Source organism: Hoplias malabaricus, chromosome 7, assembly GCF_029633855.1.
Source record: "Hoplias malabaricus isolate fHopMal1 chromosome 7, fHopMal1.hap1, whole genome shotgun sequence".
Classification (NCBI taxonomy): Eukaryota; Metazoa; Chordata; class Actinopteri; order Characiformes; family Erythrinidae; genus Hoplias; species Hoplias malabaricus.
Genome location: NC_089806.1, coordinates 29380693 through 29404561, shown reverse-complemented (window position 1 = coordinate 29404561; position 23869 = coordinate 29380693). Strand labels below are relative to the sequence as shown.

Sequence of the window (23869 nt, the reverse complement as noted above, 5' to 3'; positions counted from 1 at the left end):
TTTTATTTCTAAAAAAATAATTGTAAAAACTGGATTTGTAAAATTCAATGCATTTTATGTGATAAACTATGTAGAGCATACCATGATTATATACATACTCAACCTAAAAAAAAAAAATTCACCATACAAATATAATGAAATAAGAGAACAGAAACTGTCTGGAACCTCTACACTCTAGCTGACAAAAGCGGTCCACCAGTAAATATCTATTTGCATGTACACACTACATCTTCCCCTGAAACACAAACAACAGACGATTACATCTTTAAGAAAAATAGGCAATTTATTGAATGCTCATTTGCAAGCAGATTCTTTACACAAGTGCTTTGGAATCAATTCAGTGGTAAAAATGAAAAAAGATCTTGTGCGTAATACTCCAGTGTTCCTTTAAGAGCCTCATTCAGATTTGTGCATGTCTGACATGTGGTCACCTGCCCAGTCCTCCTCTGTAGACTCTCAGTGTGATTGGCACCCCAGGGATCCTATAAATAAAGCAAAAGGGCATTATCATAAAAAAATAACCGATCCAATTAACAGCCAAAACTTCAACCATAACATTAGGATCACTATCTTGTCTCTATACTCATTGCGCATTCTCTCAGCTCCACTGTCCTCAGGAGCGCTTTGTAGTTCTACAGGTACAGACTGTATTCTGTCACTGCAGAGTTGAGAATGATCCACCACCCAAATCACCCAAATCATCTGTGATGGCCCTGACCTTTGAAGAACAGGGTAAAAGGGAGCAAACAAAGTATGCAGAGCAACAGATGGACTATAATCTGTAATTGTAGAAATACAAAGAGTTCCTGTCTTATCAGTGGAGCTGGAGAGAATGGATTGTGAGTGCAGAAACAAAGCGGTGGTCATAACGTGATTATTGATCGCTTTATGGTAAAAATGTGAATGAAGAAAACTAGAGCTTCTGCTGATTGTTCCTTACTGCAGTGTACCTTGCATGAGCTGTGGCTAATTCTCTTTTAAAGGAACATTCACTAAATCCTGTCATTCTGAGCAGGGCTTTTAAGAAAGAGGGAGAATGTGTCAGGATCACGGAGCGGACAGACTGAGGGCGGACGCATTCGCTAAAACACAGTAAACGTTTAATCAAGGAAAAATAACAAAACAAAGAGACTTTCGACAGAAGGTAAACAAGCTAGACTGGACACTAAGAAATAAACAGGGTAAACGGGGTACAGACGGACAACAAAGCTAAACGACGACAAAGGGAATGAAACGACGACGGGAAAAACTACGGAGATAGACAGATAACATGACCGACAGGACTGAAGACAACGGAGAAATGAGTAATGTTCGACAAACAGGACGTGAGACAAGAGGGCTTAAATACAAGACATAAATGAGACACACCTGGACAGATAACGAGGAGGACGGGTTAACAGATGACACAGACTAGGAGGCGGAACAAAGACGGGACAAGGGCGGAGACAAGAACATAAACAAAACATAGCCATGTGCTGAGAAAGAGCACATGACCGGGAAAAACAGACACGACGAGACGAGGGCGTGACAGAATGATTATGTGTTGTTTAATCCTTGTGGTATTTTGACCAAAGCATGTCACAATCATATCATTATCCCCTGGGAACCTATTTTGAAATTTTACATTTTTTGTATAATACTAAACTTGGATGTTATGTGAAACGCTCAGCAAAGTTTAAATAAAAAACATACAACAGAAATATCTCATCAGTCTCTCCTCAAAAATGATAAGGACTGTTCTCCTCTTGATGTAGAATCGACAGACCCATTCGGTTGGCAGTACACCAGAGTAGCAGGGGGGGAAAGCACCAATTTGGAGACACTCTAGAATGTATGCCGTTCACACAATTATGTTAATAAAATTATCAGACGAAACCACACCAAAGACACATAAAACACAAAAGATGTCTGTAGGTCCATACATGTACCTATGTATAATGCTAGTTCTATCTGCCTGTGCCGTTGTATTGTGTATCTTGTGTAAAATGACAACCGCAGTTCAGAGTAAAAGCCCTAAAAAAAAAAAAAATGCATCTGCTGTGTCTCGAGGCTGTGTGTTGCCATGGTAACACAAACAACATTCTGTTCTCCAGTGGTAGAGAGCTGTCAGTCACAAACGGTCATTAGTATATTAGACCATGCTCACACTGCTCTTAGAGAGCTCTGAGTAGCATATTTTGGTCATTTTTGAGAAGAGATTTGTCATATTTCATTTTTATGTTTTTTATTAAACTTTGCTGAATGTTTCACACAACACCCAAGTTTTATACAAAAAAGAAAAGAAAAAAAATCTAAATGGGTTCCAAAGGGCTTTAAAACCTCAAACCTGTGTCTTATGGGAAAGGTGCAGGAAATAAAAAGGGATATGAAATAAAAACCGAAATTTACCTTTCATAATTTTTAAATGATGTACAATATTTACTTTCATTATAGTCTAGCTACACACAAAAAGACTATTCGGAGGCGAGTATTACAAATAAATCTAATTAAATATATGAGAGCATTATATATTTGATAGAGTATTTCTGATATGGTTAGCCCTTTTGTGAGTTGAATTTCAGCAGGTATGGCACTAGCATTCCACCCTGCTTGTGCTTTTACTCTGAAAAGTGTGGGGAAAAAAACTCATGCATTTCATCCTTTTCTTATTCAGACTGCACTAACAAGAACTGGACAAGTATCCAGTCTAGGACCAGAAAAAATAGTACGGGTTCAACTGATTTTGAAATATCAAATGTGTCTACACAGCTCAGAATATATCAGATCTGTGTCAAATTAAAGCAAAAAAAAAAAAAAAAAGATTTCAGCCTGGTTACATGAACATACCAAAGTTGGTTAAACAAGCCAGGGCCAAGCCAGGGCCAAGCCAGGGCCAGAGCTGGACACAATTGAAAAGCCCCTTTTGCCTTATTGCGAGGTACATTACCTCATGTGAGCTACACACACACATTGAATCGAGTAGGTCAGCTGAGTGTTTCTTGTTGTAGTCTCCCTGGAGGTGCACACTGGAGCCTTTCTCTCTCTTGCTCTCTCTCTGTCTCTCTGTGTGGGAGAGGTTTGGCTGGGCTAGGATCATGAGAAAGGTATCTCCCATCTCTGTGTATGGGCTGATGGCTCGCATGGGCTGATCACCAGCATCCTGCTGCTCTCCAGGCCATCCAGAGCCATTTCGCTGTCTAGGCAGAAGCGTGAAGCTTGGTGCTCCACGTGGGTGCCAGATTTCTGCCAGCGCTGAGATATAAAAAACAAAATGCAGGCACAAATGACGATTAAAAATACGATCAGCACCTTTAAAGAACACCTAACTAGTCCTAGCACAGAACCTATAGAGTATATTTGACAGGAAGATTTGGGAGGGTGCTGTACAAATACATGCCAGTTTTTGAAATAACATTATTGCTAAATTTCTGTACCATGTCACATTGTAGAGTTTTTTTTATTATTTAATTACTGAAAATATTGTGTTCTGAAGAAGTCTATGTTGTGCACTCATATTTCCAAACAATTCCTTTAGGGTCGATTTGAACAAATCAGAAACCTGTGAAGGAGAGCAAAATATAGAGGGATATAGAAGATGAAGGATTTTCTTGACAAAGAATTTTTTATTCTTAATGTTAAAGAGGGACTGGAAATGAAGGTTTTTACAAACACAGCTCAGATTACCTCTGGTTGCGTGAGGTATGAACTCAGGTACCTGAGCTTTAAGCAGAAAGGATTCAAGCAGAATTTATCAGTCATGAAGGAATGCATGAGGTGCAACAATTGTTTTACAAGATTCTTCTTAAAAGAGTATAAATTATTTAGTTTAATATATCATATCATCTTAGGGACAACTGCTTTCAAACTTGTATTCTTACGTGTGCAGAGACCACGCTGAACCCTGGGCCCTTCAGCTGACAGCCAGGTGAATTAACAAGGTGCCACAACTCAGTATTCGCTTGAATACTGATGTAGCAGCAAACACTTGGCCAAGCACTATTTTAGGTATCAGAATTTAATACTCAATTATTTTTATATTTTAGAAAGATCATGATAAAAATAATAAATTAAACATCCTCAGTTATCCAATGTTTTCACATTTGGATAGTCTCTGTTAAATAAATACATCTCTGCTTTCTTATTTATTTATTGAGACTCCAATTAGTACATTAAGGCCAACTATAACACAAATAATAATAATAATAATAATAATAATAATAATAATAATAATAATAATAAAAATTCTGAAAAAATGTTTTAACGTAAACTTGTAATTGGGGAAATAGTTAAAGAAAGAGCCTGTTTTTGAAAATTGTACATGTAAAATATTTTGCCAATTACTTCCAAAATATTGATGGTATGACTACTGCAGTGAAGCATTAATGTGGAATTATGTAAAATTCACAATACAGAAGGTACTCATGATTTGAGTGCTATATGATTCATCAGTGCTACAACACTTCCATGGAATGTCTTCACTTTTCTCCATCTAGCAAATTCTGACAGAATAAGCCTAGAGCCTAGACATGACAAATGTGTCAAGCGATACAGTTGCTGGTTGCTCCCGGGAGAAAAAAAAAAAATCTCTCCATGGGGGCCTGCTTAATGCTCCAGCTGTCTTGCCATACTCATAGTGGCAGTGTGAGGAAGTTCCTGTAGGAGCTGTCAGGCGGGGTGTAAGTGAAGTTTGATTTATGGCCTGTCAGAGTCAGCGCGTGCTTTGCTGGAGTTACCTGCTTGCCGTCGCTGATGTTGCAGGGCATGAGTAGGATCTGCGAAGCTGGGAAGGTGGTGGAGACAGATAGGCAGTGCTGCTGCTGTCGAATCTGCTGCCCGTGCGTGTAGATCCACTCCTGCACAGACACAGTATTAGATGGCTTCTTGATTTTGGAGCATGTTTGTATTGCTTTATGGATCTTTTGAACAGAATCAGATGTCTCTATAAGTTGGCCTTTAGAAATCATTGCAAGTACAGGTGATGCTTATTATGTTATCATTTTTGTAACATTTTTCATAACATATTAAAAGTTAAAAATGCATATTCTGTCCAAAGAAAAACATGCATCTCCCATTTTTAATTTATCACATCATTTGAACACAGCTGTTGTGCTTCTTATTATGTGAAAATGACATGATGAATGTACCAATAGAAAGTCTCCAAAATTACTTGGAGTAGAATTTTTTCAGTGACTTCCATTAAAAGTTAAGCAGGATTTTTCATTCTCCTGTAAAGTTACTATTTTAGAGATACATGTTTTTCTTTGGACAGTGACGAATAGTGTTTGTAAGTGAAAGAGACACCCCTAATATTAAGACATGCCACTACTTCAAGGAAATGGAACACTAAAGCATCTGAAAATGAGCCTAATACCACCGTGCCCAATGCCAAGCATGGACTGGAGGGATATATTAGTAAATCGCCGCAGCTATGGCTTGTGAAGCAGTAGAACTGTGCTCTTTGGAGTGAAGAAGCACCATCCAATAGCTTTCAGAAGAGTTTCAGTGAGTGCTGTGATCTAGAACTAACCATACAACATCAGTGTCTGACCTCACTAATTCTCTCTAGGGTAAATGCCATGAATTGTTTAGATCAACATCAAATATTCATGAAAAAAGATCTGTGGGCAAATGTGCCACAGGGTTGTATGCCTCCATGCCAAAATGTATCTCACTTTGTATCCAGGCTAGAGGTGGCCCAACAAGGTAATGAAGACAACTGTCAATTGTACAGTTCTCCCCATCATTTTGCTATAATGTTTTACTCACTTATAACACACATAACACATGGCATTTAATTAGATTCCAACAACAGGAGAGTAAAGATTGTTACTCAGCAAATGGGGACAAATTTAATATTGTTTATTTAGGAAGTTATGTAGGCAAGTGTACTCAAACCTTTGGCATATGATACATTGCAAACCATACAAAAGATACCAACAAAAAAATGCAAGGGGACCAGAGTGGTTCATATCAATCAATCAGACTACTGTGAAAAATGTTTGACAAAACAACAGTTCACATTTGTTGGGGCATGTTTGATGGTTAAATGGATTTCTAAAAACCCTATTATTCTATCAATCAGCCTAGTAGGTGTTTACAAACATTTATAAATGTATATCACTTAAATTATTTGCAATTTGGAAACACTTTACTGAAGCGTGCTGTTCTTAAGGCTACATGGCTACACCTACATAAAGCCTTTATGACAACTGATATAAACATACATAAACATTTATAAACACTTATTCAAAAATACATCAATTGTCATAAAGGCTGCTTTTGTGAACTTTGATGTCAAGTTGACATAACTATGTCAAGTAACATAGACATCTGGTGACATTAGGGTGTGTAACTTTTTCTGGGGTAACATGACATAGTTATGACAACTGATCCTGTAGCTCTTTTTTCTTATGTCACACGGCATAGTAGTAATGATGTGACTTTACTTGCCAAAAGGAGAAAAAAATGAATGTGAGAACTTCAAGATGATACTCTGCACCATCAGCAAGTACTTTGATATAACAATAACATAAAACTGTGTATTAAATACACTGAATGTTACAAGGCGTTATGCTACATTTCTGTAAAATGGCAATAAAGAAAATATACGATTCCTAGGACTATAAACCTCTGTGTGCAGTTGTGTTCTATCATGCATTAATACCTTACTTATTCTTTATAAAAGAGGGAATAAAGGGTGCAGAATGCAAATTATAATATTTTCTGTGATTTTCTGTTGAGATCCCTGGCCTCCTGCTGAGGCAGAAAGCAGATAGTCCTTACCTTACAGGTATTTAGCGTAGCTGCATACCAGCATAGGTCTTCCACTTCTGGAGTCTTGATATGTCATTTCATGACTTGATTATTGGCACTTAGATGCCTCTAGTCACACTCTATTTATTTTGTTTTGCTTTGACATCCACGGTTCCATATTTTGTGCTAGTTAAGATCATCTTCTAATTTACTGAATCATGTAAATATCCATCCCGTAACAAATGAAATTACAAGTGTGTTAAGTAAAATTATATTTTATGTAGAAATGTATGATATTTTGCAATTTTTTTAAAGCCTTTAAAGTACTTGAATCATAATATAATGCTCACATTTTTTATCAAAATTTTCAGAATAATTTTAGCTCAATGTGATCTAGAGCACTGCATGAAGAGATAATGGTCTCTAACCATGAAAAACGTAAATCTGATTTTAGAAATTCTTCATATCTCTTGTGAAAACATCTTTTTACTCATGTGGATGAATTGTTCTGGTGATTTAAATGGGTTTAATAACACTTACTTTACTGCGTAAAAGTTAATTAGTAAAGTTTCTCTATAAAAGTTCATTGTCTTTCCATTAGTAAATGTTTATTATTTAAATATTCATGATCTGTCAGTTAGTAAATGTTACTCTGTAAAAGTATATGGTACTGTGTGAAAAGGGCGGCACGGTGGCACAGCAGGTAGTGTCGCAGTCACACACCCTGGAGGTTATGGGTTCGATTCCCGCTCCGGGTGACTGTCTGTGAGGAGTTGGTGTATTCTCCCCGTGTCCACGTGGGTTTCCTCTGGGTGCTCTGGTTTCCTCCCATGGTCCAAAAACACACGTTGGTAGTGTCCGTAGGTGTGAGTATGTGAGTGAATGTGTCTGTGTTGCCCTGTGAAGGACTGCCGCCCCCTCCAGGGTGTATTCCCTGCCTTGCGCCCAATGATTCTAGGTAGGCTCTGGACTCACCGAGACCCCAAATTGGATAAGCAGTTACAGATAATGAATGAATGTGTAAAAAGGTCATTATAAACCTTCTCCTACCTCCATGTTTGTGTTTATATATGATTATTGTCATAAAGGCTTTATGTAGGTGTCATGTAGACTTAAGAACAGCACCTTACTGTAAAGTGTTACCTAACGTTTCAACTGCTAGGTGGTTTAAAATGCATATATGGAGACCAGTTACCACTCAGCAGCCAGACACAGACATTAAACTTTTTTACACTAACAGCAATTTGAAAATTGATTTTTATTTATAATTTCCAACTCAAATATTTGAAAAATGTGGCCTATAACTTAATTTGAAAAGAAAAAATTTAAACATAAGACAATGTCTCCTATCCCCCTGATAACTGATGAGTGGTGAGTGTGCATTTGCTGATTGACTGCTGTCACATCATCTAGTTGGATGCTACACAATGGTGGTGGTAGAGGCTTCTCCCCAATATTCCAAAAATGTAAATATTGGTGTCTTTTATAGCATTCTATAAGTGTAAATTATATTAATCATTCATTCAACATTAACTTTATCCTTACACAGCAATTGAAAACAAAAAATTTAAATTATATTAGATCATAAACTACGAAACTGCAAATACTGACACAATGTATCTGAATCAACAAATTTACAAAATGTTTAGTGTCTATTCTTTAATGTCACCCAAGTTCAGGTTTTTAAATTTACTGGTAGTGCCACATCAGGTTTAGTCTCTCACAATACTGATCTGCCCCTCTCTAATTATAATCATTACAGTTCAGCTCTGGTTTTCTTACCTTGACAGTTAATATTTCACTATCTAACTGATCCAGAGCTTCCAACTGTAACCTTTTGTTCCACTCAACAAGTGGAGAAATCCATTCACTACCAGCTGAGGTAAATGTGAATATTGCCTTTATTTTACTGCCTCATGAGTGGCTCATTTAATGAGGGAGAATGGCTTAGGAAAATGTGTTTTTGCATCTGGTGATGACAGCACCCCATATGATCAGTTTCATATATGATCACATGGTATTACCATGTATAACCATAATGAGGTGTACTATGCATATGTTTGGTTTCAGACATTATCCTGCAGTAACACATATTGACATGTGGAGGCCTAAGGAATTAAGAATGCATTGATTAATAATAAGTGTGCAGGACTTTATAGCTGGCTGTCCAAAGGTATACAGGGCAGAGGAGAGAGGCTGGGGCAGATTAGATGGGTCAGGAAGCAGAGGGAATCTCTGTTAATATAATTACATTAACACACAAAAAAGTTATCTGAATTAAATCATATCACCCTCCTGTAAAACTGCTGCCTTTTATTATGCCCCCAGCTGCATAGAGTTTAATGCAATCCAGAGTGTCTTCCAGAGTGTCTTGCAATGTGACTAAATGTGTTAGGTGTAACACATTCCTGATTGTCATTCCTGTAACTCTAATAAAGTCAAGGGCACTGACTTTAATTTCTAAAGAAAAGTTGCAATTTCAGACAGAGATATTAATGTTGCTAAAAAAGAAATGGAATTACGGTTATGCTTGCACGTTTTCAGTCACCACTTATCATTAGTCTATTGTGGCCAATTTCTCTTGCAAGTCTATATTTACAGTCCTCAATGTTTTGCAGTACAATAAAGGTACCTTCTAAATGAGATTGCAGAAGTGCTTATTTATCATGGGTTCAGAGCACTTACATTATATTACAAGTGGTTACTTCTGTACACATAAATGTGTGTTTTTAATGTGGGGTTAGACTGTAGTACCTTACTACAGAAGCTGTCTCTATAGATGCTACTTCCTTGCTAAGAGTTGACTAAAGCTACATTCACACTAACAGGCTGAAGTTACCCAAATCGGATTTATTTATTTGTTTATTTTTTTGCATTAATGTGACTCAGATCTGATCATTTTATAGGGCTGTGTGAACATGTCAAGTCCTATTTTGTAAGATGTGAAGCTTATAGCTGATTATAAATGGTTTTATAGTTAAACATACAACAAATTATGTGAGTGAATAAACCGTTGTATTAAGACCTTGTGTGTGCACTCCAAAGGGTGTAGGGAAACATATGGGATTTAGCCCATGTATTTGTTCAGCAGTAAAAAATGGCTGGTCTTTTTCTCCTTCCAAAGGAATTTGGATATTCATTTGGGGATAAATGTAGGTTATTGATAAATGTGATGCTCCACTCTATTCCCTATGCCCCTATTCAGCCTCTACAGCAGTAAAACAACAGCACTCTGCTCACCATAAACATCTCCCAAGCTCCACCCATATTCAAGCTCATCAACATTAATTGTCCTTGTATGAAGGAAACCTAAAACAGCTTGACATCCACAACAAAGTGTGGCAAAACCACAGTTTGGTTTGTCAGATTGGTACCTGAATTTAGACCACCTCAGAGGGTTTTCTGAATAAAACCAAATCCATCTGGGTGCAGAAACTTACCAAAAATCAGACTTTATGACTCACTGTGAAAAATCTAAGTGCTTCATTAACTGCCAAAGTGGAGAAAAAGACTAAGCATTAAGCATTTATAACTCCTCAGAATCAGGTCAAGATATGCCTAGTTATGTTTTCTGATCACTGATCTGAGGTGAGGGATGAAAGTAAATGGTAAAAATTTTGACGATGAGAGTGTGAAGACCTGGGTACTGGGAGCAGAATCAATTTTTGATGAAGCTTTAAACTGTCAGCAAACTCTGAATATTGCACTGGAATCTTTGGGAGTCCTGTGTGTCTTATAAACACACAGTTCATTGTTCTGTGTGAATTAATTAAAAAAATAATTCAATCTATTTAGTATATTGGGTGTACAATTACATTTTAAGGCATTATTGTGTAACATATATAATTACTTTATAATAAAAAATTTAAATATTCTCCTGCTTTTTTGTCATTTTATGTTAACTGCTGTGTAGTTTTAAAACAACTTTCATTTTATTTAATACATTGCATTCACATTCGCCAATATTGAAATCACCATCTTCAGTCATTCATTCACTGTCTTTAACCACTTATCCAGTTCAGGGTCACGGTGGGTCCAGAGCCTACCTGAAATTACTGGGCACAAGGCAGGAATACACCCTGGAGGGGGCGCCAGTCCTTCACAGGGCAACATACACATTCACAACTACGGACACTTTTGAGTCGCCAATCCACCTACCAATGTATGTTTTTGGACTGTGGGAGGAAACCGGAGCACCTGGAGGGAATGCATGCGGACACCCGGAGTGGGAATTGAACCCACAACCTCCAGGTTCCTGGAGCTGTGTGACTGTGACACTACCTGCTGCCCCTGGCTAAGGCATATTGATTAAAATTAATGTTAAAAAAATATATTTTTTTGCTTTGTAAAAAGCACTATATATATAAATTTGATTTGATTTGATTAATAAATATGAAATCAAACATTTTTTATATAATGATTGTTTTTGATATAAAATGGTTCTGATCTATGCAAAACCCCACTCAGATCTCTCCATCTTGCTCTTTTCTATGCTACCCCTGATCATGGGAGCCTATCTAAAAGGTATTCATAAATGTGTAGTGGATGGAAACACGAGACATTTCGCATTTGTCCAGATGTACGTTGCATCTTTGGTAGGACAGCTCTGAAAAATGTGCTTTTTACAAATTAGTCAAACAGCCCCATCCTGTCAATGACTGTTATTGAGTATGATAAATGACAAAGAACACTACAGTCTCTGACAGTGTGACTATCTGTTACCCAAAACCACAAATCTGCTCTCATTAACTCTCCAGTTTGCCATGTCTCCAGATGTCACGTCGTCATTTTGTTTCACTATTTTTCCACTTGTAGACCCTTGAATTAAGCAAAGAGATCAAGTCAAATTGACCAAGGTTCTAACCTTTCCATTTATATAACATTCTCAACATGTTTGCTAGAAAAGATATTTTGTCATCTTTTGAATTTAATGAAAGGTTAAAGTAGCCTGTGTAGTTAAGTTTCACATTTATATGATTTATTTATAATTTTGTTTATAAAGTTGTGTACAAATATTTTAAATTGTTTCTTGTGTAACATAATTGTAATTAAAACTTCCAACATTATCCTACTCTGTTGTGATTTTATGCTAACTGTTGCATGATAATAAAATAAATATTGTCATTTTATTCAACAAAATTAACCTAAAGTTTAAGTAGTTTGAATATAGCAAACAAGAACAATTTACTCGTCACTGAATTTTTTATGAGCTTCATCAATAAAAAGCACTGCAAAAGCATTTGCATTAATTTGTTCTGTTCTTGAAAAAACTGTTATATCAAAAAATATATCAAGTTTTGGTTTAGATGATTGAAAGATGGTGGTGAAACGGGCCGTGACCCTAAACTGGATTAGTGGTTACAGATAATTAATGAATGAATTAATTAATGCCTTAACCATGTACTTCGAGTTTATAAGTCAATGTACTGATTCACTGCAGTAATATTTGTGTTTACTGCAGAACTACTCATAGCAGCAACTAATACCTCACTACTACAGCCATTAGATTCTGAAGGGTTTTTTTAGGTTCTTGTTCAAATTTTCCCATCCACCTTAAAACGGTTTTGTATAGGAGTTTTATACTTTCCTGCTTATGTTGAGCAGAAAATGCAAACAGTCCACATAAAAACCTGGCTTCTTATTTGAATCCACCTTAAAAACTGACTGAGTTTTGTTGAAAGTGCCTAAAAAACATATCTTCAGCCTGAAACATGTGTGCTGCCACTGCAGCATTTAAGGTGGAACAGTAAAATTGAACAATCTAACATCTTCATGTAAGTGATTTACTGAAGGCAATAAAGTGTTTTTAAAAAGCTAGATAACGACTTACATGTAACGCCTTCTCTGGCTTGTGCAGGAGCTGTTTTAATGAGGACGCAGTCCACATGACCAATAATAAGCATGAGGCAGGCAGAGGACATGTAAAACCTAACAAAGAATTGTATGGTGATGTATAGGGGTGTTTGAAATCATATTTTAAGATTCTTCCAGGCATGGATATGCTATTTATTTAACATTATAGGTAAGAAGGATATATAAATTTTTGACCTCTCAAACTATTGCTTTTACCCTTTTTTGGGTGGGGGTTAATTAGTGGGGTCAGAGCCCCCCACCACTACCTCCCAATAATTCAAGCCCTGTATATTGCCCTAGTGCCTGTTCTCCAGGTGAACGGGCGTTCAATAAATCAATCAATAAATAACCATAAATTAAAAAATGAATGAATGAATGAGGCCTCTGTCTTGTGGCCTCTGATAATTGCACAGTGCTATATGTGTGCGCAATAATCTACACATGCACTAAAATTAAGCTAAGGTGGTGGTATGAAAACATAGTTGTCCTGAAGTGTGGAATGGAGACAAGAGTAAGGAGAATTGGAGTCTCCTTTAAAAGCATGTGGTGAAAATTCCCATTAAAAGTCGGGCAAGTTAGTTTTATAATAAAGATTTACAAAATACACAAACACTCAGTGGATGGAAAACCCAAGCAAAGATTGACTAAACCTAAGGTACCTGATTTAGAGCTGGAATGTCCTTGGTGCCAATGCAGGGGGCCAGTGCAAGCATAGGCAGGTCCTGCCACTCCACTCGTCGAGCCTCCAAACAGTTCTGCCTCTGCCGTATGACTCCAGATTTCGCATCTGAATCATCTGGAACCCTTCAACAGGAGCATTGTGAGTTATACTACATGGATCAAACCTATTCTTGGACTAAAATGTAATTGTAATGCAACTCTAATACCCCTTTCCAACATGCACGGTAACCTTGACATGTTCCGGAGTTTACCCGGAAGAGCTGTATGTGTGAATGCAACCACCCTCAACGTGTGCCAGACCTTACCCGGACTTTATCATCCCCGAGCCCTAGTAAATGTTCTGGGTAAAGTCACATGTCAAAAATGTTTCTTCTGCACATGGAGTAAATGTGCTGTGTGCCAAGTCTAAAGCATGTATTTTATCTCCCACTGCAAGAGCACGCCTAAGGCAGAAACTCTCCCACTGTGTGCTGCATGTGTGAACAACCACTCCGAGACATCTCCGGATTTGATACTCCTGAGTTTCTCTAGAAATTCTCTGGAGTTCATGTGTGAAAGGGTCTTTAAAATACTATTAAATCCCCAAGGAACTTGAAACTGCATTTTTTCCTTTTACAAATGAATTAATTTTGCTCCTGTGGGCAAGGTATGCTCTATGAATTACATTCTAACATCCAATATATTATTAACATGTTTCACTGGCTATTCCTTATCTAGGATAATGCTTACATAACCATTAGACTCATTTATCACAAACTCTTACACGGTCTCTCTGCTCAAGAAAGAGAAACATGAAACATAAGTGAGTAAAGGCAAAGCTAGGAAGCATAACAAATCTATCAAGTTTACTCTTTTGTTTGCCTACCTAAAGGAAATTAATTCATTCTTACAACCACTTTCATGAATCCATATCCAATAGTAATTAGTTGTGTTCAGAATGTATGCAGCATTTTGTCAATGCAGTGATTTTGCAGTAAAACCTGACTATTAGTATGCTTATGTATTGGCAGGTTGCTAGTCCATTTCCAGTTTCACCTGAAATGGTGGATCAATTAGAGGAGTCAATCAATTGGAGGCAGCCTTGGCTTAATGTTTAGAGGACCTGACACTCTGGGTGTGTGTTTACAGCCCCTAGCACACTACTGTCTGTGTGTTCACTGCCACAGATGGGTTAAATGTGGAAGATATTTAGTTGTATGTTATACAATGACAAATAATAGCACATTATATATTATGATATAATTACATTTTAATGCCTGATATTACTACTGCAACATTTAACGTGGAACTGGAAGAACTGGAAAAAAATGAAGCAAAATTTCGTTTCATATCATAGAAGAGTTAACTGTGAGTGATTATATATGATTGCTGAACATTTCTGAAAGTGTATGATGCCTTAAATTGACCTAAAATCCTGCAGTGCCCTGAAATCAGGGCAGATCTGTGCACAGTTACGTTGAGAGCAGCGCGAGTTGGCTGGGAATGAAGCTCAGCTCTTTTATTTGTGCTCTGATAACTTATTAGGCTCTTCAAATGTTGTCTCACTTTGTAGATGACTATAACCACTTTTTTCCAAGGATGACACTAGGAAACAAGGAGTAGGGTTAAAATAAATGGAAATGTTGAGACGTTGTGCAAAACTTAATAAAAACAGAATTCAATAATGTACTAATAATTTATAAGTGCTATAGCACACATTTTAAGCATTAATATTGCAGCACTATTTTACAACACTAATATCTATGTAAAGAAATAGTGGGGTAAATGCACCCTGAGCAGTAAATTAAGTAACATGCCCTCTCTCAGGGCTGTTCACTTCTCTTTGCTTTCTATGTTGGTCTGGCCACACATAGATATCAATATTGCCCTGTGGAAATGCTGGCCCTCTCTACCTGTACCTGTACACTACACACATCACACAAATATTCCTTCACAGAAAAAAAAAACTTTCTTCAGATTCAAAGGCCTTTAGCAAAGAACACAAGACAAGAATGAACACTGGACTGGCTTTTCCGAGATAGAGAACATTAAGACGTACTAAAGGTCTTAAACATGTCTCTGAACTGCCATTTCATCTGCTTGATATGCAAGTCATTTTATGGTTGCCAATCTGTGGCAGGCTTCAACCGCTGCTGTGGGCAGGGGGACTGGGACAGACTGCTTTCACTAGTGCTACTTCACTCAGCTTAAAAACGGCCTAATTCTACTGCAGTTTTCCTGGAGCATTTGGTGTTTTGTGGATCTCTGTAAACACTTTGGATTATGGAAAAGTGCTATATTACAACCCCAATTCCAATGAAGTTGGGACGTTGTGTAAAACATAATTAAAAACAAAACATGATGATTTGCAAATCCTTTTCAATCTATATTCTATTGAATGCACAACAAAGACAAAATATTTACTGTCCAAACAGATACACTAAGCAATAAGCACATTTTGATTTTGTTTGAGTGTTGAACACCTCAGAAAGTGTATGATGCTTTAAATGTACCTGTGTTACATCAACTTTCCTTTTAACAACACTCAATAAGGAAAACTGAGGACACTAATTGTTGAATTTTGTAGGTGAATTTCTTTCACATTGTTGCTTGAACTTCAGTTGCTCAACAGTTTCCAATTAACCTGTTCACCTGTGGAATGTTCCAAGCAGGTTTTTGAGCATTCTTCAATTTTCCCAGCATTTTGTTGCAGGCCTCAAATTCAAATTGTGTGAATATTTGCAAAAAAACAATAAAGTTTATCAGTTTGAACATTAAATATCTTGTCTTTGTAGTGTATTCAACTGAATATAGGTTGAAAAGGGTTTTGCAAATCATCATATTCAGTTTTTATTAATGTTTTACACAACATTCCAACACACATCCCAACACAATGCCCCAGTTTTAGTTTTAGTCTTGTGGCAGATTGTTGGATACAACACATATAAATCCTATATTTAATTAAAAATAGTACAAACGCAAGATTTCACATGTTTGAAGGGAGCAATTTTGTAGTTTGTAAAAAAAAAATGCCCATTTTTAATTTGATACCAGCAAAACATTGCAAATAATTTGGGACATTGGAATGTTTATCACTGTGTTGGATCACCTCTTCTTTCACAACACTCTGTGAACATTTAGTAACTGAGGAGACTAACTGCTATACTTATGAAAATAAAATGTTTTCCCATTATTACTTTATACATGCTTTCAACTGCTCAATAAATCATCTCTTCATCCTTTTTCATTTCATAAATGAAGTTGTTTAAGTATCTTGGGGTCTTGTTCACGAGTGATGGGAAAAAGGATCGTGAGTTTGATTTCAGGTTTGATACAGCATCTGCACTGATGTGGTCACTGTACTGAACCTTTGTGGTAAAGAAAGAACTGAGCCATAAATAAAGCTCTCAATGTACGTACACACTGTCAATCATGCATTCTAGGCAATGACTGAAAGAACAAGATTGCAGATCCAAGCGGCCGAAATTAGTTCCCTCAGAAGGTTGCTGGTCATACTCTCTGTACTCTGGTGTGGAGCTTACTGATTAGGGAAGAGCTTAGAGTAGAGTCACTGCTCCTTTGTGCTGAGAGGAGCCAGTTGAGGTTATTCAGACTCCTGTCTCCTGATTGTCTACTATTGGAGTTATACCAGGCACATCCAACTGGGAGGATGCCCTGGGGCAGATCCAGGACATGCTGGAGGGATTATATTTCCCAGCTGGCCTAGAAACAACTGGGGGTCACCCAGGAAGAGCTGGTGGAAGTTGCAGAGATGCCTGGGCATCTTTTGCTTGGCCTGTTTCCACCACTGCCCTGAAATTGATTAAGCGGAAAAGATGATGATGATGACGATAATATGGCAAATATTTCCCAAATGGGTCTGAACTAGTTTAGCACATTTCTTTAACACTACTGTTGTAATCAGCCCCATCACTAGAGATTAATGATTAGGGGGCCTAAGCTTTATACAGGGGGCTAATGGGGTGATTGCATCATAGAAGCAAATTTTTTGACAAAGTGCAGATTAAGCAACTCCACAAGGAGCTGCTGCCTTTACTACAAAAAAATTGAACATCCATCTACAGGTAGAAAAAGAAAACTATTAACTCATTATATACAGGTATCTGTAAAATATACAGTCATAATGTCAGGAAAGAACATATACATTAATTCAGTCTGCTCTAGGGATGCATGATATACAGGGTGGGCCATTTATATGGATACACCTAAACAAAATGGGAATGGTTGGTGATATTAACTTCCTGTTTGTGGCACATTAGTATATGGAAGGGGGGAAACGTTTCATGATGGGTGGTGACCATGGCGGCCATTTTGAAGTCGGCCATTTTTTATTCAACTTTTGTTTTTTCAATGGGAAGAGGGTCATGTGACACATCAAACTTATTGAAACTCTATGCATCATCCCACCCCTCCCTTTATCATCCCACCTCAGACCTGCATGCCTCAGACAGCTGCATGCCTCAGACCTTCTAGTCGCACCCCTCTATAGGTGCTGCGGTAGGCCTGTATCCTGTCCAGCGCTCTGGGCACTCGACGCTGTCTACTCTACGGTCTACTCTATGCATCATCCCACCCCTCCCTTTATCATCCCACCTCCTTCTCCATTGCAGCCGCAGCTTCATGCCTCAGACCTTCTAGCCCACACCCCTCTATAGGTGCTGCCGCGGGTCCGGCTTCATATGCATTCATTCCATCATGACCATGTGCAACCTTTCACAGTAACTGAAAATATATTAGATAAACCTATCCAAGTGCCTACTAATCAAACTCTGTGGCACCTCAGTAAATATTCATATTGGGTCTGAGCATTGATGCTGCTCTCAGGGCACAACGGAGTTCAGTTTTCATGTTGCCTTAGAGAGTGTATTGCTGGTCATATTAAGGTGTATAGAAATGTATAGTGCTGGTCTGGCAAATCCATTCATCAGACCCAGAAGAACACAGCTCCAGTGGACAGAGATGAAATGACTTGTAAGTAATGAAGCCATAGTCTCATAGACTCATTAACTCAGTAAAGGGTTAGAGGAATGCAATTACACACACTCACATACAAGCAAAAACTTGTTTGGTTGGTGTGGTTTCCTTGTGATAGAATGGTTGCAAGGCTTTTCTAGTCAAATATCTGCCACACTGGGAAGAAAATATCCCCCTGGAGACCAATAAAGGCAGACAGATCAGCACTCTGGGTAAAAGGAGCCTCTTACAATGAAAAGCCATTCATCACACAGAAAAATAAAGACATCTGAATAACAATATAAAAATCTCCAGTGCCACTCATGCATTCACTTTCTCTCTCTGTCTCTCTCTCTCTGTCACACACACACTCACACTCACTTGAGCTCTGGATAGACGCTGTCCAGATACCACTTGAAGGATTTGCACTTGAGACTCTTCCGTAGTTCTTCCCTGCCGCTAATACTGATAAGAGAAAGAAAGAGCAGAATGAGAGAGCAATCTTTTTCATAGTGGTCCCCAATTATCATAAAACTCACAAAGATTCTCTTCACCAAACACACACAAAGATTCCCTTCACCAAACACACACACACACACACACAAAGTCTTTAAAGACTCACTCTCCATAGGACTTGCCCCTGGCTGCTGGGCGTGCTGAGTAGTAGAAGAGTTTAAATTCATCCATCCACACTTCAGCAGTGCGCCGTGTGTTTCTGAAAACACACACACCACACACTTCAAGAAATGCTGCATGAAACAAATCAATATCTATGCTAAACCCAAAGCTACATAAAATTATTTTGATTTGTCAAACAATACATTAAAACACATATATTAACCATTACAATTATATGATTAAAATTCTTGCTGCACTTAGCCAAGTATATTTGAAATGCAATCTGATAATTCAAAGTATGCAATAAATATAAGCCGGCAATTTATATACTCATTTTCATATTGTGGCTGCAGCAATATGAATATTTTAGAGGTCTATATTGTGATAATAATTAACCAAAAATATGCTGTGAAGCTCAGGGTCACAGAATAGACCACTCTCAAATGGCAGTGACAAAAACAGAAGTAAAAAATCTGTGGAAAATAAAATTATGTGTTATGTAAAGTTATGTGTCTTATGTGTTTACGGAGACCCAGCATCAATGACGGGGTTTAAAAAAATAGTCTTGGTCCAGTATGTGTGGCTTTCTCTCTCTCTGGAGTTCTTTAGATAATGGAGAGAACTGCAAATGTTAAAAAGAACTGAGATGAGGATATTGCTCTATTCTTGCTCCAGAGGTGGATACTATTGACTTATTTTTTGCTGTTTCATATTACTCAATAACTTAAACTTCAACAATATACAAACAACAGTCTTTTTTTTTTCTAAAAATACAATTCCAGGCTCTGGACCCACCGCGACCCTGAATTGGATAAGCGGTTACAGATAATGAATGAATGAATGAATAATAATAATAATGTTATGCTTCTGCTTCTTGCTTGTGTACTGATTTATTTTAAGATAACAGATATTATTTTTAAACACTAAACATACCATAACATTGCTCTACAACAGTGATTCCGAATATATTTTTCACAAGCCTGGAATTAAGAGAACAAAAATGTTATGTCTAATTAGAATTTGACCAGATCTGAAAAGCTGAGGGTGAGTCAAAGGGATGGCTCAACTCCATCTTGATTTTCCTAGGCCAGTTAAATATCAACAGCTCATGTTAGCTCACTGCTGTGTGTCTCTAGATGGGGATATACACTTCATATTTAAATGTCTACAAATTCATCCAGGGAGAAAATCTTAAAATATGCATGAAGATTTATTTATCAGTGAACTTTCTGTGAACCACAAACTACATGAGAAGAACATGTTTATAGAATGGCAAGTTGGCCATACATTAACATCTTTAGCAATTATTTATTAACTTTGAATTTTATTATTAACTGTTGAATATTAATGTACTTGCCTTTGTGGAAAATCATGTAAACACTGAGTTCAGAGGGTGTTGGGATATTTCTTGAATATTTGATACAGTTTGGTGCTGAGCTGTTTTCCCCCAAGGGCAAATAATAATAAAGAAAGCACTTTCCACAAAGCATATTTCTCCTGACTGAGGAAAATAAAAGCTGGAATATGATCTAAATGTATAGCAAAAAAATCTGCAGAAGAAACTCAGACACTGCGTACAGTCTGCACTAAAAACAGCAAGGAAAGAAACTGAGCCCATGGCCATATTTAGAATATTCAAAATTACTGTTTAACAAGCCTTAAGACAATGCAGAAGTATGACCCTCTTTGTTGTTTTCATCCTGTTACAAGAATACATCTCTGGTCTATTAGAATTCAGCTGCTTATATACAAAAATCAGAATGCATAAATAATGTTAAAATGAGGTAAGATCAAATGCTACCCAACTAATGGAAATTCCCAAGCCTCTGTGAGAAACCACAAATACTGTAACACACTGAAAATACATTATATGGTAAAATGTGTGTAGACATCTGTTTGTCCAATGTTGCTTTCAAAATCAAGGGAGATGTCCCTCCTTTGCTGTGGTTAGGGTATGGTAGGCTAGGGTATGTCCTCTATACTTCTGGGAAGGCCTGACAATAGTAAGAAAACTACATTCTGTTACAAGTACTTAAATGAGATGTTATTTTAATGGCCAAATGTTACTATAATGGCCACTTGGGACTGGGCATGAAGACCTTAGGCTCATGTGAGCATCCCATTCTATTGGTAATGCTCTTGTATGGAGATTATGTATGGAGTGTATGCACTACAAAAGGATATGCGGTTACATTTAGACATGTACTTTATACAGAATACCTGTTCCTCAGTAAGTTCCTCTGTATGCATGTAATGGGTAGATAAATTATATTATCCAATATAACTTTTAACCAGTGACGATGTTAAACAAATTGTCATGTACCATTCCTGAGTGACTTTTGTTTCTATGTTTTTTTTTTGCAGTGTTGTTGCCTTTAATTTAACCATTGGCTTTGTGCAAGCATTCATCATAGTCAATCTTTAAAATTTAAGACATATATAACTGAAAAAATCCTTTTACCATTCCATTGCACCATGCATGTTTGTCAATTGTGCCATATTTAAGTAATATTCCCATGTGAAAATAAGTCTTAATATCAGTCCACACTCACTGCTAATTAATTGGAAGCCCAACTGTGGATTTGTCCAATCAAACAAAACAAAAATCTGTCACTGAAATAAAACAAAAAAGGAAGTTTCTGTCCAACATATGCCCCACCACTACCACCCACACAACCATCGATACCGATGATGCACTGAATTTATTTTATTTTGTTTACCTTTAACTTTACCATGCAATCTTTAAGAACACATTGTTAGAAATAGTTAAAAGTAGATCTCAAGTCAAAAATGTTTGGGCATATCTGATCTAAAGGTGCACCAGATGACGTCCCCATTGTATTTAAAAAAAAACACACAAAAATTAAACAGAAGTTCTTTATACAATACCAATCCTTGCACCTTTAAGCACAGGAGTGAGCTAAATGAATCCTCCTTATTTTATAAAAATCAGGATGTTTACTGGCCTAGCTTTTACATTCAGCAGGAGAACTGAATTTTTTACTGTTTCTGCATAGAAACATTTAGAATGCTGCATGCAGCACAGATCAAAATCAGCCCTAAATATACATTTGCTCTTGATTTGCATTCATCACTGCCTGGTGCTATGTGGTGTGCAGAGCCAATGTGAAAGTATGCTGATTAATACAGAAGCGAATTGTGCCACGATTCCAAAGTCTGGTGTGCAGATCACTTAAACAAAGTTAATTTGACTGAAATAAATGAAATGCCCTGTAATGCTTGCATGGGGCAGTTTGTACATGATTTGTAACATGATATTATAGTTTATAGAAATAATTCTTGGAATGATTATCATTGTCTAAATTAATGTTATCTCCGAAGCCTAAAAAGTATAATTACATGTGTTACACAAGCTGGCATTTAGAATGTTGCAGGCTAATCAGGAGATACTTATGTAAGTATAAAAACTGATGATGAGGTCATACTTGATATAAGTGTTGGCATTTCCTTCTGGAAAGATGTAGGGATGTTTCTTGCGGAAAACATGGCCGACTCTGCTGCAAGGGATAATTTCCAGACTTCCCCCACACATCCACACTCTGAATGAGATCTCTGCAGAAGAGGTGTAAAGATTTTGAATGCACCAGTCTTAGAGATTTACATTTAAATCAACAGTTTGCATATAGTATTACATATTATAGTGCTTGGCGATCATAATTAATTGAATATTTTACCTTGATTATGATTAATGAATAAATATGTTGTTTTTGTTTTTTGCCTTCATAGTTCACCGCAAAGGCTTGTACTGTAAATATACTCAAGTTTTAAAGCTGGGATATTTTTTATGTTGTCTTTTTTTGAAGCCATGCAAAAAGGATGAACAAAATTAAAAGGAAAAATGAACATTATTGATATGGGCAAGATTACACAGATTAGAAGTTCTGAATGTCAATTTCAATTAATTGAAAGCCCCAACATATAACTAGAGATGGTACCAATTTGATATCCATAATCAGTATTGAGCCTGCAATGTCAGAAGACAAGGGAATATATACTGAAATAAAGGTGGAAATGGTAGTCTAGTTGGACTAACCTTAAGTCAACTCAAATTTATTTGTATAGCGCTTTTTACAACTGATGTGTATAAAGTTCTTCCTCTGAACATGTGCTTTCTCTGAACAAGTCACCATTCAAACTGCAGCTAATCCAACATAATTCTACTGTTCAATATGCTCAGAGAACACTAACTGGTATATGTCTTTTAAACTAAAAATAAGGGAGTGTTCTCAGTTTATTTTTTATGTACTTATCAGTGGTAAAATACAAAAAAAATGTATGTTCGAAATATTCTTGTACTCAATCTTCTGATCAAGATACACTTAAATATAATCAAGTATTCTTGCCTTATGCATAAAGTTTAAGATTATTTGGCTTGTAGTTTGGGGTGGAATAGCTGAGAGTAAATAATACAGGGGTGGGACTACAGTGTCCAAAACAGAAAAAGATAAACATTTGGCTGATGTAATTTATCAAAGTTTAAGTAGCATGATGTCATGTCTAAAATGTAAAAAAACTACAAAATGACCACACCCATAAAAACATCAGTGTATGTTGAGGACACTTGGCTTTATCATAATTTTATTTCTTATTTTATGTTCACTAAGTGAGCCTCCAACAACTGGTGGTGCCGTTTCATGGCATATACTCAAATTTTCTGTAGCTCTTTTGGTCTGTACTGATATCTGAAAAAGTAAATGTGTTACTGTGCTGTTATCTGACTACTAACTATACCACTTACAGAGAAAATACAATTCTATATTAGTTGACAGTAGTCATTCAAATTTCTGTGAAGATAATTATAGGAAAAACATTCACTGATAACTTAAGTAACCTGGCCCCAGACAATAAACCAGGATTGGTTTATATATTACTGTAAGATATTTGAGTTATCATATTACCCTGAATCAAAAGGGGTGTTTTAACTAGAACATAAATGTAAAAGCATACAGTACTGAGAGCACTTGTCAACAGGAATAAATGAAGTATTTTGCTGATAAGCTGAGGAAATGTG

The 23869-nt window shown here is 36.9% G+C and overlaps 1 protein-coding gene across 3 annotated transcripts in view; it reads right to left on the bottom strand.

The window, feature by feature from the left end:
* Positions 1–283: 283 nt before the first annotated feature.
* galnt14 (UDP-N-acetyl-alpha-D-galactosamine:polypeptide N-acetylgalactosaminyltransferase 14 (GalNAc-T14)) overlaps positions 284–23869 on the bottom strand; it is a 134253-nt gene continuing 110667 nt past the window's right edge. For 2 of the 3 annotated variants that reach the window (XM_066676587.1, XM_066676589.1), the window contains 7 exons: positions 22284–22410; positions 18842–18934; positions 18601–18684; positions 13245–13389; positions 4713–4832; positions 2927–3231; positions 284–482 (listed from right to left, as the gene is read on the bottom strand). In XM_066676587.1, the coding sequence (XP_066532684.1) occupies positions 3073–3231; positions 4713–4832; positions 13245–13389; positions 18601–18684; positions 18842–18934; positions 22284–22410 (728 nt within the window). In that variant the 3' untranslated portion in view covers positions 284–482; positions 2927–3072. The remainder of the gene's footprint in view (positions 483–2926; positions 3232–4712; positions 4833–13244; positions 13390–18600; positions 18685–18841; positions 18935–22283; positions 22411–23869) is intronic. The other variant, XM_066676588.1, reaches the window with a different exon arrangement.